This window comes from Poeciliopsis prolifica, unplaced genomic scaffold (assembly GCF_027474105.1).
Source record: "Poeciliopsis prolifica strain line A6 unplaced genomic scaffold, Auburn_PproV2 SCAFFOLD041, whole genome shotgun sequence".
Taxonomy (NCBI): domain Eukaryota; kingdom Metazoa; phylum Chordata; class Actinopteri; order Cyprinodontiformes; family Poeciliidae; genus Poeciliopsis; species Poeciliopsis prolifica.
Window position 1 is genome coordinate 2,088,714 of NW_026562416.1, and position 14,429 is coordinate 2,103,142.

General features: G+C 41.3%; 1 protein-coding gene across 25 annotated transcripts in view; it reads left to right on the plus strand.

Annotated features, from left to right (window-relative positions):
* The window catches only part of macf1a (microtubule actin crosslinking factor 1a), a 195,316-nt gene that overhangs the window by 134,276 nt on the left and 46,611 nt on the right, over window positions 1–14,429 (plus strand). For all 25 annotated transcript variants that reach the window (XM_055055143.1, XM_055055151.1, XM_055055155.1 and 22 more), the window contains 2 exons: window positions 94–411; window positions 1,070–1,252. In XM_055055143.1, coding sequence (XP_054911118.1) covers window positions 94–411; window positions 1,070–1,252 — 501 coding nt within the window. The remainder of the gene's footprint in view (window positions 1–93; window positions 412–1,069; window positions 1,253–14,429) is intronic.

The window sequence follows — 14,429 nt, forward strand, 5'->3', positions numbered from 1 at the left end:
ATTTATTATTTTTATCATTTGTTGTTTGTACCTTGAAAATGGTTGAAAAGTTCTTGTGTGAAACATGGTTTTAACTTCCTGAACCTCCATCAGATGGAGCTCTGCTGCTCCTCCCTGGAGTCGCGCCTGCAGGGCGTCGGCGAGGTCCAGTCTCACGTCCGCGACGTTTTCTCCCGCCTCGCCGACCTGGACGACGAACTGGACTCCCTGAGTCCCGTCGGCCGCGACGCCGACTCCCTGGCGTCTCAGGCGGACGCCGTGAAGAGCTTCCTGTCCCGCCTGTCGGAGCTGAGGGCGGAGCTGGAGGGACACGGCGCCGAGTGCAGCTCCATGTTGAGGAGGGAAGGCTCCTCGCCGGACCTGCTGGCTCTGCGCCGGGAGACGGAGGCGTTGAGCCGCCAGGCTGGCAAGGTGAGGAAAACATTCTTCAAGTTCATCATTTTAGTGACCACTTCAGTATTTTTACACAATATTTAAAATGCATTAAAATGTAAACAAACAAATTTCAAATTTTATTGCCTAAAATGCTGCAGCTTATGGTTGTTTTTGTAATTGATGTTTGAATCAATTATTCTGATGATTAATTAGATATATAAATGATAAAATTCTTCAGGTTTTTATATAAACACTTAAGTCTTTTTTACACATTTGAAATACATTTAAAAAATTGAGATAAATTATACATTTTTTACTTAAGAACATTTTATTTTGTAAAATTCAATAAAACAGGTGAAGCTAAAACTGACACTTGAAGAGTTTTACATAAAATATATTAAAGATATTGTAGTTTTAAATGTTAATTATGTGTATATTTTGTACAGTTGTTTCTTGAATTGTTTCTGTCAGCAAATTAAACTTTTTAATCTATAGTCCATTTAACAATCAGTTGGTTAAATATTTGATTATTATTTATCAGTTAATTCAATAATTCCTAATAATATAAAGCAGACAGAGCAGAGATTACTGTAGAAACAGAACATGCAGACATTTTGCATCTGAATGAATGTTTTAATTAAACAGGAGGAACGTGCTTCGTCTCTTAGCGTCTCGTTTATTTCTTGCTCTCCAGCTGAGCGAGCGCGGCCAGGCCAGGCTGGTTCAGATCGAGGACGCGGCAGAGAGAGTCCAGGACTTCTACCGGCTGGTGGCGGAGCTGCAAGGCATGCTGGGAAAAGCCGAAGAGGGGCTGAACTCGCAGGGAGCGGTCGGCACAGAGGTGGAGATGATCAAACAGCAGCTGCAGGAGTTCAAGGTAGGACCCGCCGGGTTTGAGTTGCTCCTGAAGCCGGTCGCTTTGTTTGGAGATTCAACTTCAGAATTTCTCTAGCAATCGAGAGATTTAAAAAAACTGACCTTCAAGTTTTAAGTCAACAATGACTTAAGATTGATGGAAAGTATTCCAGTTACTTGTAAGTTCAATTTTTCTTATTTCAATATCTGCACTACAAACTGGGTCAAAAATATTTAGTAAGATTTGTGTGTTTGCCGTGTGAACAATTACATTTTATTCAGTGCAGGAAAACTTTCCTGTAGCAGCCCGTCTTACAGTGATGCAAAAGAAGCCTCTGACTGAAGACACTGCTTAATCGTTCTTTGCCCAGAACAGAACCAGTCTCCTTTGTCACCTTGTTTAGACCTTTTCAACATTTTATTTTTCTATTTCGTGTCAGAATCATCAAAAAATAACATAAAACTGGGAAAAGTCTTTTTTAAGTGGCTTTATTGAAAAGTGTTTTATTGATGGAGTCATCCAAAGGTTTCTTGGTTCCAAAGAAGAGAAACAAAGTGTCACTATTTTTCATAGCTAAGAGTTTTATTCTTCAGATTAGCACTAAGTATGAAATTATTTTTGCCCAGATGAACAGAGTAAAGGTCCGTGCAACACGAGCTTCTCCTCTCAGAGCTGCGTTTGTGTGTCCTGAATGGCGTCACTGAGTATTTGCAGAGCTCTGTCCTCCACAGATCCTGATTTAAAGGGATTGCGTGCGTCTGTTTGAACCGCGCTGCTCTGCAGACGCCTGAATCACGCTGCCTTTCCTGCCTTTGATGCAGCATCACTAGTGATGTTTGTCAGGAAATCTTCCAGCACATATTTCATTATTTTCCCGTTTCGAATGTAAATCCATAAAACGAGTTTTGCTGCAAAACTTTCAAAGTTTGGTCCAAACTGAAATTGTTTTAATAAGGCAGAATTTTAGTAGTTCTGCTTTGATGGAGGATGTTTCATAATCCTCTCTTTTCATCTAAATGTCACAATTTGCATTTGCAAACATAATATTTAAAAAAGCTCAAAAAAAGTACAATTTTCTCACAAGAAAAGTTTCTTCAATGTTTAGAAAAAGTTAAAAAAAATTGACTTTGAGGGTCCTGCTTCATTGTCACTCATCTACCGCTTTGATCTTATAATTACGAAACAGACCGAAGCCTGAATTTGATACCAGTCTCTCTGTTTGATTCCTTTTCTTGTGGCTGCGACGTCCTCAGTCGGTAAAGTCTGCGGCTGCAGCTGTGCAGCTTTTGTTGTGGTCGCTGCTTTTATCTCAGGCATTCAACCATTTCTCTTAGTGATAAAGACACGGTCGTCTCTACGAAACGTTGCTGTGCTTTAAGCCCATTAAACTGTATTATTTATTTGTTTTATCAGTAGATTAAAGATGGTTCTCAACATGCAATTCTCTGTCCAGAAAATATTCACAGAACCTTCATATTTACTGCAAAAAATAACTGCTTCTTAATCCCAGATCGCACATGAAAAGAGGCTTTCTGTTGTCTGAAGCACTCCACACCAAGTCAATGCCACAACTGTTTGAGTTTGGTCACTTATTCATCAATCTCCATTTCATTTTTAACAACTTTTATAAAACTTAGACACTTCATTAACAAATATCAATAATTCTAGTAATTTAAAAGAGAAATAAAGCAAAATACAAATGACCAAACAAACATTTCAAATGAAAAAGAAATCAGGTTTTATAGTGTGAAATTCTTTGTCTTAACATTTCTATTAGGCGTATACGTCCTGTATGTGTTCAGCTGGTGAGCCTGTACCACTAGCATACAGGCTTTGGTATGTAGCTATACCAAAACTCGCTGTGGTCTTTAGCGTTAAGGATCGCAGCAAAAATCCGGAAATACTTCAGCTCCCTTTAAAAATAATTACGACAGCCTCTTTTAATAGTTCAAACATCAAATACACACTAACATGCATCAATACACGCCGTGGAAAATATCTTTGCATCTTTGCATCTTCCTTATTTCCACTCTTGGTGTTTCAGCCAATCAGCATCAAAGAAAATAAAAGACTCTCCTGAATTGGCTGTTTTGCAAATGCCATAAGTTAATACTGATTGGCAGCAGAAAAGAGAGCCAATTTAAAATAAATAAATAAATAAAAGTCGCATTCGATGGGCATTGCGCCGTTACCTAGCAACGCTGATGGAGTTCTGCCCGTTGCCTAGCAACCCCAGCAGAACTCAGCACATAAATTTTTACTGCAAATTCAAATTTTACGTTTTTCTGCTGTGGTTTCATGTTTATGTCTGTTACCAAGCATTTATTTTTAGTTGACATTTTCAACATCAGTGTTTGCGTTTCCAGGAGCAACAACCTTTAAAAGCGTAATAAAGTTTTATTTAAAACAGTCAAAAACAATCAGTGAAAAATAAAACAAAGTGTCGGTGGATCGTTGTGGGATTCGTCTCTGATTGGCTGTAATTTAGCCTCGACAGCAGCAAGTAATGCTCTGGCTTTCGGCGGGTTCCCTGCAGTCACCTCCATTTATCCTTAATTTGTTCGTCCAGCTCCGTGTCGGGACACAGAGTCCTCTTTCTGTCCAGCCACTATCATTAAAAACCACTTTTTTCTCAGCATGATGTCATATCCTGGCCACTGAGAGTAAGAATGCAAAAACTATAAAACCAGGAGTCCTTTTTAAATCCAACAGAGGGATTTTCTGCTTCTTTATCAACCTTTTCAAACACTTTAACTTTTTATTTAGATATTTAAAATCGGTTTTCCTGCTGTGTTCGTCTTTCTGTGCTGTGAGGTTTAATGAGAACAAGCTGGGAAACGTGCGGCAAACAACAAAAGGATGGAAGAAATAAAGAGCCGTTGAAAGAAAACGAGAGAGAAGATGAATAGACTGATAGATCAGACTGAGTAAAAATGTGACTCATGCATTTCATGCTTAAAGATTTTCAGGTGCAGCTAATGATGGATGAATATATTCACAGACGTGCTTTGAGTAACGTAACTTTATGCTGCTAAGCAGATTTTCTGGACTTAGTCAGAGGTTCACCGATTGGCTTTTTATGATACAACAGATTCAGGTGATTTGTCCCTATTAAACATTTAAGCTGAATAAATGTTGACAACATTGGAGGAAATGTGCTGCAAAACGTGCAAAAAATTTTGAAAACCAGATTAAAATTTATATTAACATTCCTTTTAATATATATGCATAAAATGTGGTTTTAGTTTTAACACATGGCTGAAATATATCCAAGAAAAGTTCCAAACTTAAAGTTGAACAGACGTAAAAATGGATTTTAGTTCCAACAAGTTGCTTCCTGATGAGCTGAAAACTCGCCTCATGGTGGATGATCACCTGAAAGACGACGGATTGACTCTGGCTTGATTTCACTTTCACATGTGGTTGAAAATATCTTCTGGTCATGGTCGAGTAAAACACTAAAACTGAGAGAAAACTCCCCAAAACCGACGATTTAAAACCCAGAGAAGGTGACAGAGCAGTCCGGCTGCTGGGAAGAAAAACATAAAGAAATGAGAAACGGATCAGGACGTTTTCCTTTGCTGAAAATCGGGACAAATCATGAACCGTTTCCCACTTTTACCCAAGTTCTCTGTTCTGTTTTTAATCACTAAATTGATTGTTTTAATGAGAGGAGAGAATCTGGTCTTGAAGCTGGTGTTTATGTTGCGTTTTTCTTGATTTATTCTCTGATCCGTGCAGCAGACAGGCTGTTAGAAAGCAACGCGGTGCAGAATGCGTAGCGGCTACTGTCTGCAGGGTTTGTAGAGCATGGAGAAATGGTGTGTCACTGGCTGCGTCTGGGGGCTGGGGGGTATTTATAGGAGGCCGAGGAGGAGGAAGCAGCCGAGGTGAGAAAGAATGGGAGGAAAATCAAAAAATGTTAAAAATAGAAGGACAACAGCAAGAAATATGAGGAAAAATGTCTCTTCCTGCCGATTTGTCTTGTTGTTCATTATAAAAGGAGCAAATATGGCCGACGTTTTCCAAAACGGGGATAAAAAGATTTGGTCCAGTGCTTGAATGGACTCTCCTCTCTTTGTCCCAGCCTCCCTCCTGCTCCTCTGAAAGCGATCCAACTCGGCTCATTTCAAACCTAAACATGTCTGTCTGGCTCCAGAGCAGACCAGGCCTCCCCTCCTCACCCCCCATAAGACCCCGTTTCAAATCCAGGGGGGTGATGTCATGCCGATGCTTAAAAAGACGAGGGGCGTGGGTGGATGAGGGGTCACCGGGGTTAGGGTGGTGGTGGTGTTGTCACATTCTGGTTTGAACTCTGTAAACAGTGATCTCACACTGCTGAGGTTGAGGGGCGGCTTATCTTTTTGTTTTCATTCCCTTATAACCAGTGGGGTTGGAATAATCAGAGAAAAATGTCTAGTTTAGGTAAAGTTACTATATTTGTACCCAGAGATTGGTTTGTTTTGCACAAAACACGCATTTCCCTGCAGACACACACCCTAAAAAGTAAGAGCACATCAACAAAACCGGAACTGATCAGATATAATAAAGCTCGACGATTCAAATCAGAGTGGGACTCAGAAGATGAGAGTAAAACTTAGAAACTAAACCATAATATGTTGAAATAAAAACATGCCCATTACCTAGCAACCAGGGGAACTCCAGCATATTTAATCAGCTGGTTTTACCGCTGCTGTACAATGGCTGCTGGAAAAAGCAAGGCTTTTGTTGTTCACTTACTGTCCAGAAATCACTTCCTGCTTTCTTGCTGGTTGTGCAGAAGGCTTCACTGATGCTTTTCAAAGATGTGAGTTTGCATTACTGCACATCTGTTTGTAGCGGTGAGTTTGGGGGCGTGGCCAGCAGCTGCTTATTTGAATTTAAAGTGATAAGACGCCCTAAAACAGCTCAAAGTCGGCAAAACTCACCATACTAAAATCTCGTTCTCTAAACATAATTTTGTGCAAAAAATGTAATTTGTATGATTTGTATAGGCCATAGAATTATCCTAAGCTGATCTAGAAGGTTTAAGTCAGTGTTGTCCGGAAGAAGTCAATGTTTTTCAGGAGCAGTGTTTGTTTGTGGGGCAAAGTTTGCAGTCTGTCATGCAGTTACCAAAAGAAGAAGCAATATCTTTCATCACAATTTTTAATCATTATCACAACAATACCACAAAATATCTCAACAAGATTCTACAGCCTTATCTCCCGCCCCTATTTCCCACTCAGAGTTCAGCCATTTATCATGTTGGTGTTTATACTTGGCCGTCCTGTCCGCGCGTATGTGCTACTGAGGAATCCGTGTTTGTATTTCGGGTCGCTCCGTGGGCTGATGAGAGGTGTGCGCTCTTCATCAGAGGATGCTTCTAATTCCAGGCTTTTTCGGGTTGCAACCGGAATCTCAGCTGTCTCCTCGCCCCACCCTGGCACACATTAGGGCGTGACATCAGCGCTGCCAGCGTCTCCGCGGCAGCTGACGGCTCTGGGTGGGATGTGAACACCCTGGCGGTTCGGCAGGGCGGCGTTTTGGGGCCGTCGCTGCAGATGGACATTCCTGGGAAGGGCTGGTTAGCCCGGGTGACAGCGAACACGACGCACAAAGTTTTGCACACATGTTTGTTAAAATCGCTGTCCTAAATCACTGCTGCACGCCTCCACTGTCTTCACCGCCTCTACGCTGCGCTTCGCCGTCCTTCAGGCCGTGATTCACCAACCTTCACCGCTCTGACTGCGTCAGCAGCTATTTCATGATGGGAGGAAAAGTTTGGTGAAACTGGGTCAAGGCTCCAGCACGTCCTTCTTTGTGCTGTAATTCTGCTTTTGGGGGTTAAGTTTATGTTTTTCCTTAGCAGTTTGCACAATGCATAAATAATGCTGGGCACTGCTGTTTTGTTTTTAAACTGTCTGAAAAAGAGGCGCATATATTTATGAAAACATTACAGTGAACCTTTGGTATTCATGGTGATAAGGAAGCAAAAGCACCAGCAAAAAACTGGAATGACTCGACCTCCTAAAATGCTTTTCAGTGTCTATTTTAATGGTTCGAACACAAAGCTTATCTTAATTTCAGTGGTGGGACTTGATTTTAATTATTAGAGTTAATGGCAAGGATTGTAGTTAATTAATTGCATTATAGTTTCAAATAAACATTTTAAATAAAAAAAACTTTTGCTGTTAAACTATTGGTGCTGACATTAGCATTTTGGGCATCTGTGCTGCTAAAATAGCATTCAAATGCTATTTTAGGCTTGAATGGTTTCGCTGGGAGGCTAACTCTGTTAGCACGATTTGAACACAACAACAATTTTCCCAGCATCAAATCTGATTGTTTTTTGAAGCAGATTTGATCTTCCAGTGGTTGAGAGAAGCGGTTTTGTTGTTGATTGTTGTTAGCAGATTTTAGTTGTACGTCAGATTTATGGACAAACAAGAAACATGAATGCAAAAGTTCCAGATTTTTGTTTTATGTTTTTTTAAAAGCTTTATTTGGGTTAAATGTGTTGAAATTTTGTAATTAATTGAAATTAACTTAGTAAGCATCAATAGACAGAATGTAAATCTCTTCAGCACTGCAATAGAAGCTAACATCTACTTCCTTATAATATTCAATATTACTTTGAATATTATGAATAAATCCTGCAAATATTCCCTTGAAAAGGGAAAAATAAGTTTTTCTTTTTCAAAAGGATGCAGTTTTTTGCCGCTGTTCATGTTTTGTTTGGGTTCCAGTTGTTCGTTTTGTGGAATCAGATCTTAACTAAGCAAGTTGAGGACAAATGAGTTGCTTTAAAATTCATCACATTAACCATGTAATCCAAGTTATTTAAACAGGAAAAACCACATGATTAACCTCAGTAACCAAGTTAAGGACCTGAAAATATGATCCGGCTCATTTACCAGCTGTTTCTGATTATTTGATTTGATTCATTCGGACTGAGGGAATCGGAGGACTTCATTGGGTCGGAACCCGGTGACCCGCCCACGACTCCACGGCTAATCCAAGTCATCCATCATCCCAGTGTGTTTACACACTGGATTTTCCCTTTCTGTCTGTGTTTTCCTGACTTTGAGATCTCAGAGTTCATGTCTGTGTATTTATCTCTGCAGCCTCTAAAGAGCTGATTAGATCAGGTTCTGTTATCGAATTATCTGATGAATCACAAACACCTCCACGTTTATTCCTTTACTCTGACATGCATTGGAAATGTCTCGTTCCTCTGTGGTTCAAATGCGCCTGTATAAGGATGATTCAGCTTGCGCGTGCATGCATGCGCGTGTGTGTGTGCGTGTGTTGGAGCGTGCTGGCCTCCCTCCTCTGGATTGTTTCAGCTGTTGTGAATTAGAAAGGCATGCAACAACCCAGCCTCCTCTCTCTCTTTTCTCTCATTTCAGTAAAAAACTTCTGATAAATTTCTAAATGTGTCCAGGAGATTCGCAGGTTTGGAGATGTTGGATCTGTAGCTTCATGATGTTCGGAGGAATCGGTCTGAGTTTGATTCTGCTGGACATAAACGTCGGCCACACTCCGACTCACTGACCAGAAACAGCTAATGTTCATTAGGAAAGGAGCTCAGGCTGTTTAAGACGCCACAGCATGTTTTTAGTTGTCACATGTGTGCAATCAATTCAGGGGGAACATTTTCCACTTAATCTAACAGGATTTTTTCACCCATTTCACTTTAAAAGGTGCATTTTAATTGTTCATGAAGTATATCAGGAAGGGATTCTTTGTAACAGACCTTGGAGAAGGAGAGGAAACAGAACTTCAACATAGATGTCAAACTTTATTCAACCGAAAGTTTACAAAACAGCCAAGTACATTAGTATCTTCAAACTCGTTCAGCAAAATTCATTTAGGGGGAGCTGAGTGTGCGAAATGTCTTCAAAGTTAGCAAAAACGCTAATCGAGGCATTAACTTTGCTCATAGTGCAAACCTTAGCTTGCTTTGGTATTGGTGAGCTATACCAGAGCTCTAACTTCAGATCTCGCTCTCTTGGTTTTTAGCTAGTGCTAGCATGCTAACTTCACCATGTTAGCATGTCATGACAGTGTCTTCAGTCAGAGGCTTCTTCATATTAGCTGCAAGACTGACTGCTTCCTGTCACCGTCCACCACAGCTCTTTGACATTTAATCTACCTTTGGCATAAATAATGTGTTTCTGAATTTAGTTCAATTGAATAATAGGATTTAAGATTCTTGGTAATGACTAATAAAAAGCTGTAGGGAGGAGAATAATTGGGTTACATGAGAAACTCTTGGCGCCGGAGTGTAGAGGTGATGAAGGAACCCTGAAAGAGGGAGTTTCAGGTTGAAGTCATGGAGGAAGAGGAGGAGGCTTGAAATATGACCTGTGAGGACGATACGTCACAGGTGATTCTGTTGTGTGTGAAAGAAGAAAGAAAAAGAGCTCAGTGAAATACTTTGTGTAAAATACTTGAAACCACTGAAATGGTGTAAAGTGCTGCTGTAAAACTGACCTCTGAAGTGTTTATAATGTGGAAAATTCTTCCTGCGCTAATCGCACATCTGTAACGTTGAATGGCAGCTGAATGAAAACACGCAGAGCTCGACCAGGCCAAGTGTTTATTGGTCCACGAGTGTGTGTGTGTGTGTGTGTGTGTGTGTGTGTGTGTGTGTGTGTGTGTGTGTGTGTGTGTGTGTGTGTGTGTGTGTGTGGGGGTTAATTTACCGTTAAACTGAAGGACTCAAACAGACGCCCACCCGCACAGAAAGCTAATCAGCTACAGAAATCTGCAGTGTCTGAAACTGCCATTATCACCGTCAGGCGTGTGTGAATGATTGGCATGTTATGAACGTCATGGTCGAGGAAAGTGTGTGTGTGTGTGTGTGTGTGTGTGTGTGTGTGTGTGTGTGTGTGTGTGTGTGTGTGTGTGTAACTGTTTTTGTGTCTGTCTTTCTGTGTGAGAACAATAAAAGCTTTCAGACGCAGCAGCAGGTGAAACGCTCTGCTGGTTAATATAAAACTATTCGTGTTTGGAGTGGAGGAGAATGTGGAAAACGTTTTTTTATCCCCCTGCTGCCAGGTAACCACAGAGGGACGGTGGGGGTTGCAGATCAAAATCAAGATGGAGGAAGAGAAACACGGAAAAACAATAACCTACCCGCCAACAGGTGTTCCTCTGGAGCAAGTAAATGACCCATAAAAGTCAATAGTTGGCATCACTAAGTGGTTTCAGGCCTCCAGACGCAGACGGCCGCAGGGTGAGCGCTTAACTCAGACACTTTCACAGAAAGTACAACTGCGACCCGACTTGACCCGGGTTCTCCATCAGCTGAGTCTGGAGAACCCGGCGCCTTTTGGGCAAAAGTATGGAGGCACTTTTAGAATCTCAAAGCTCAGGCTTGGTCTTAAATTAAATAAACATAAATGCTGTGATGGATTTAGTGTTGTAAGTTTCTGTTTTGCTGTTTTTTTTAGCTTTGAGATCATCGTATGTCCATCATTTTTTATTTGAGGCTTGACCTGGACAAAAATATCTGCTGTACATTTCTTACTGAACTTGTCATTAGAGAAATACATATTTTTATCAAATAAATCCACTTAAATGTTTTCTCCAACATTTAAATGTTACTACAATGCAGGTGGAGACAAAGTGTTTAAATTCATTTGAATGATGAAAGACGAAGCTTTGTCTCTGAGGATGAAGGGGTGAACTGGCGGCCTGCGGCGTGCGTTGGATTCGTTGGGTGCGGTTATGCTGAGGAATAATAGACACAGCTGTTCTGCTGCACATCAAACAGCTTTTGTTTTTTCATTCGATGGTTCGGTTTATATCTGGGTAATAATGCGAACAGAGCCGCTAAGTTGGCGTCGCTTTCTGAACACGTTCTTCAAACTAACGCATTTGGAGAAAGTGAGTGAATGAATGGAAAAAAGTGATAGTGGAGGCTGAAGCACAGCTGGATGCATGGAGGAGTGCTAATCAGATTTAATCTGAACCAGATGACGGAGCAGGAAGCAATGGAGTCACTAATGCAGAAAAAAGGTGAATTTTAACTGAAAAACAATAAAAAGAGCAAAGAGGGGGGTGGATATTTAATCCTTTTTTGTTAACTTTGATTCTGCTTTTATAGTTTATTCGGTTTAATTGAGTTATAAATATTATTTATTTAATACAGATAAGTTTACTTTGATCTTTAGGCTTCTATACAGTCTAGAAAACAGTTTGAAAAGGAACAAGATGTAAGTGTTCAGACTTACAATTTCATTATCTTCTTTATTTTAAAAATTATAGAACATTTATATAAATTAGATAAAAAATATGTTATAGGTGTTATCTAAAAAACAACCTGAACTTTTGAATTATAATTAGCTGATTACCTACATGGGTTTTTAATATTTAATATATTTGTCTATAATATTATTGTCAAACCATATTTATTTCTTTATATGTATTTTTTAAAAACTTCTCTTAAAAAAATAATTTCTGAAAAATTATTAATTTCATTAAACCTCTTTGTTTTCTGTATTTAAGGATTATTTGTAATTTTATTATGTTATGTATTTTTTGTAATTTATCTAAAAGACAAACAGAATCTCAATCATCTTGAATAAATAAAAAGACATGAAATATGAAAAATATGTCTTTAAAACATTTGGATTTCCAGAATGCAGTCAGATTAGACAAGTTCAAATTTTATGAAGCTTCAAGTTTAAGAACCAAATTGATGCCTAAAAAGACGTTGAACAGACAGTAAATTAAGAAAAACTGAGAATTTAACCCAACAAAAAATATCAATTCATTTGACTCTCTTGGCTTCCCGTCTGTTTCTGCTGCTGCTGGGAATTTGCCCACATCTGGGTTTGAATCTTGTTGTGAAAGTTGGAGCGGGGGGATGAGGGGTCCGTCGGTTACTGCGGGTCACATGACGGCTTTTGCGAGCCCTGCGTTCCTGTGTGGGCGTGCGTCGCAGGACGGCGACAAACCTCTTTTGTTTCTATGAAGACGTTTTCCTTGGAAGCGACAGTGACAGCTGCAGAGCAACTGACCGGGAGGGGGGCAGTTATAAAGAAAGAGGGGAGTATTTAGCATATTTGACATGCAGACCACGGGTTGCTGTGTGCAACAGTTGATGGGAAGAGAGAGGAAACTGTTCCTGCGAGTTCAGAGAGAGAAAATTGCAGAAGAAGAGGAGAGAAGCTCGAGAAGAACAACAAAACAAAGAGGTTTAAAGGTTCCCTGTCTGGGCTGCAGGTTGCCATGTCTGTGGGTATCCCCCTTCTGACGTGGATGTTTTTCTGAGGCGCCCTCCTCTCCGTTGGATTGGGTTTCAGCGAAGTCGCAGACGGGAATGCACAAGTGTGTCCCGCGAATATCCCTGCAGCGTTTCCACGTCTGCTCTCCACCTCCGGCAGCCGGGAATCCTTTAAAGACGGGCGTAACTCTGGCAATGGAGGCAACGACAGAATGCAAACACTGAAACTCCGGCCGGACTCAACTTCCTCGTGAGCCGACCGCCCGGACTGTCGCTTCAGGGGGAAAACGGGAGAGCCAGCTTATTACTGATAAGCCTCTTTCTCTGTCGTGTTCGCAGTCCCACCCCCTCTCTCTTTTCTTTGACTCTGTATCCCTTCACATTGTTTTCTTTTTTGGAGCCTTGGAGAGGCAGAGGTGGTTTTCTTCCAGACTTTTAAACGGGGATTACAAATCTGGGAATAATGTAGCCATCTCACATGGCCGGATTCCTGCTCCTCTCCCCTCATGCTGCCAAATCTGCCTTCTGTTGCAATGACTGTTTGATTATCTGCTGCCTGCCTGAAGGAACAGCTCATCCTGGCTGTTAGTGGATATGACAGCATTTTAATTCACCTCATTTTTTATTTTCCTTATTAAATCAGAGGCAGAATGTCTGCGGCGTGGGATAATCAGCTGCATCACAGCGTTCAGCTAATTTTTTTCTTGTTAATCCTCCTCTGCACATCTTTTCCTCTCTCTCGCAATTTGCCTCTCACTCTCCCTTTTTTTATTCTGGAGTAAAGGAAATCAGTTTGATTGGAGCACTTCCTGTGTTTTAATACCAGTGCAGGAAGCAGAACAAACGGAGCTGAATTCAAACACAAACAGCAAGAGGGGGAGGGACACAGAAAGAGAGAGAGAGAGAGAAACGGTGGGGGGGAGAGCGAGAGGAAATAGGGAGATTTTTTTTTTCTTTTTTAGCAGCTGCAAACCATTTCAGCTGTATAGAGCGACCGAAAAGAGCGAGGAAAGCTGGGAGCAACCGCGTTTAGTGGAGAAAAAAGGAGAAGCTGCGTGGCAGTCTGGCATCGAGTCCTGGGATTGTTTGCCGGTTCACTGGGGAAAGACTCTTCCTGCAAAGCGAAGCTTGCACCGGAGCTGCAGAGGGGTTTTGTCTGGGACTTTGCCCTCTGGATACGGTCCCACGACTTGCAGCTCCACCACCTATTTTCTCTCTCCAGCCCCCGACGCCCCCTTTCACTCCAGCCTCACCCCTCCAGGAGCCTGCCTGCTTTCCATCTACTGTACCAGCTCTCCCCTGCAGCTGCAGACGAAAGAAAAACGTGGAGATAAAAGAACTGACGAGGGATTTCTTGACCTCTTTGTCTGGATTTAGCCTTTTTTTGGGGGGGAATGCTGAACTTCAAAAACGATGGAGTTCATTTTCTTTGACTGGAAGAATGAAGAGACACAAACTTCCTCCTGAGGAAAGTTTCGGATTGCAGTTTCTCGAATCAAAAAGACATTTTGTCCGTTTTTCCTCATGAAACAAATGTCGTCTTCAGTTCATTCAGAGCACCCCACGCAGCCTTTCTTTTATATAACCAAGAGTGGGTTTTCACACCTTAAAAGGAGAGTTTTGCACTTCTCTGCCTGCCTCTCGCTGCAACTGTTAAAGTTGTCCGAGTCCTCTGACTCTTTTCCTGTTGTTTGAAGAAAGACGACCAGAAAGGAAGGAAGGAAGGAAGGAGCTGGACAGGGAGGAAAAGTGCAGAAGTTGCTCTGCATATTTTGAGATATGAAGGAGAGGAAAGTGGACTGTTGTTCTGACAGCAAAACAAAGGAACCTTATCGTTCTCCGCTCACATTGGACATGTCAGACATGGGGATGCTGGATGCCGTTTTCCATCCTCCATGTCTTCATCCCTCTGCCTCTCTCATTCCTACCAGCCTTTAGCGTAAACGGTGCAGCTGATTAATATGGTGCCGAGGGAGAGGG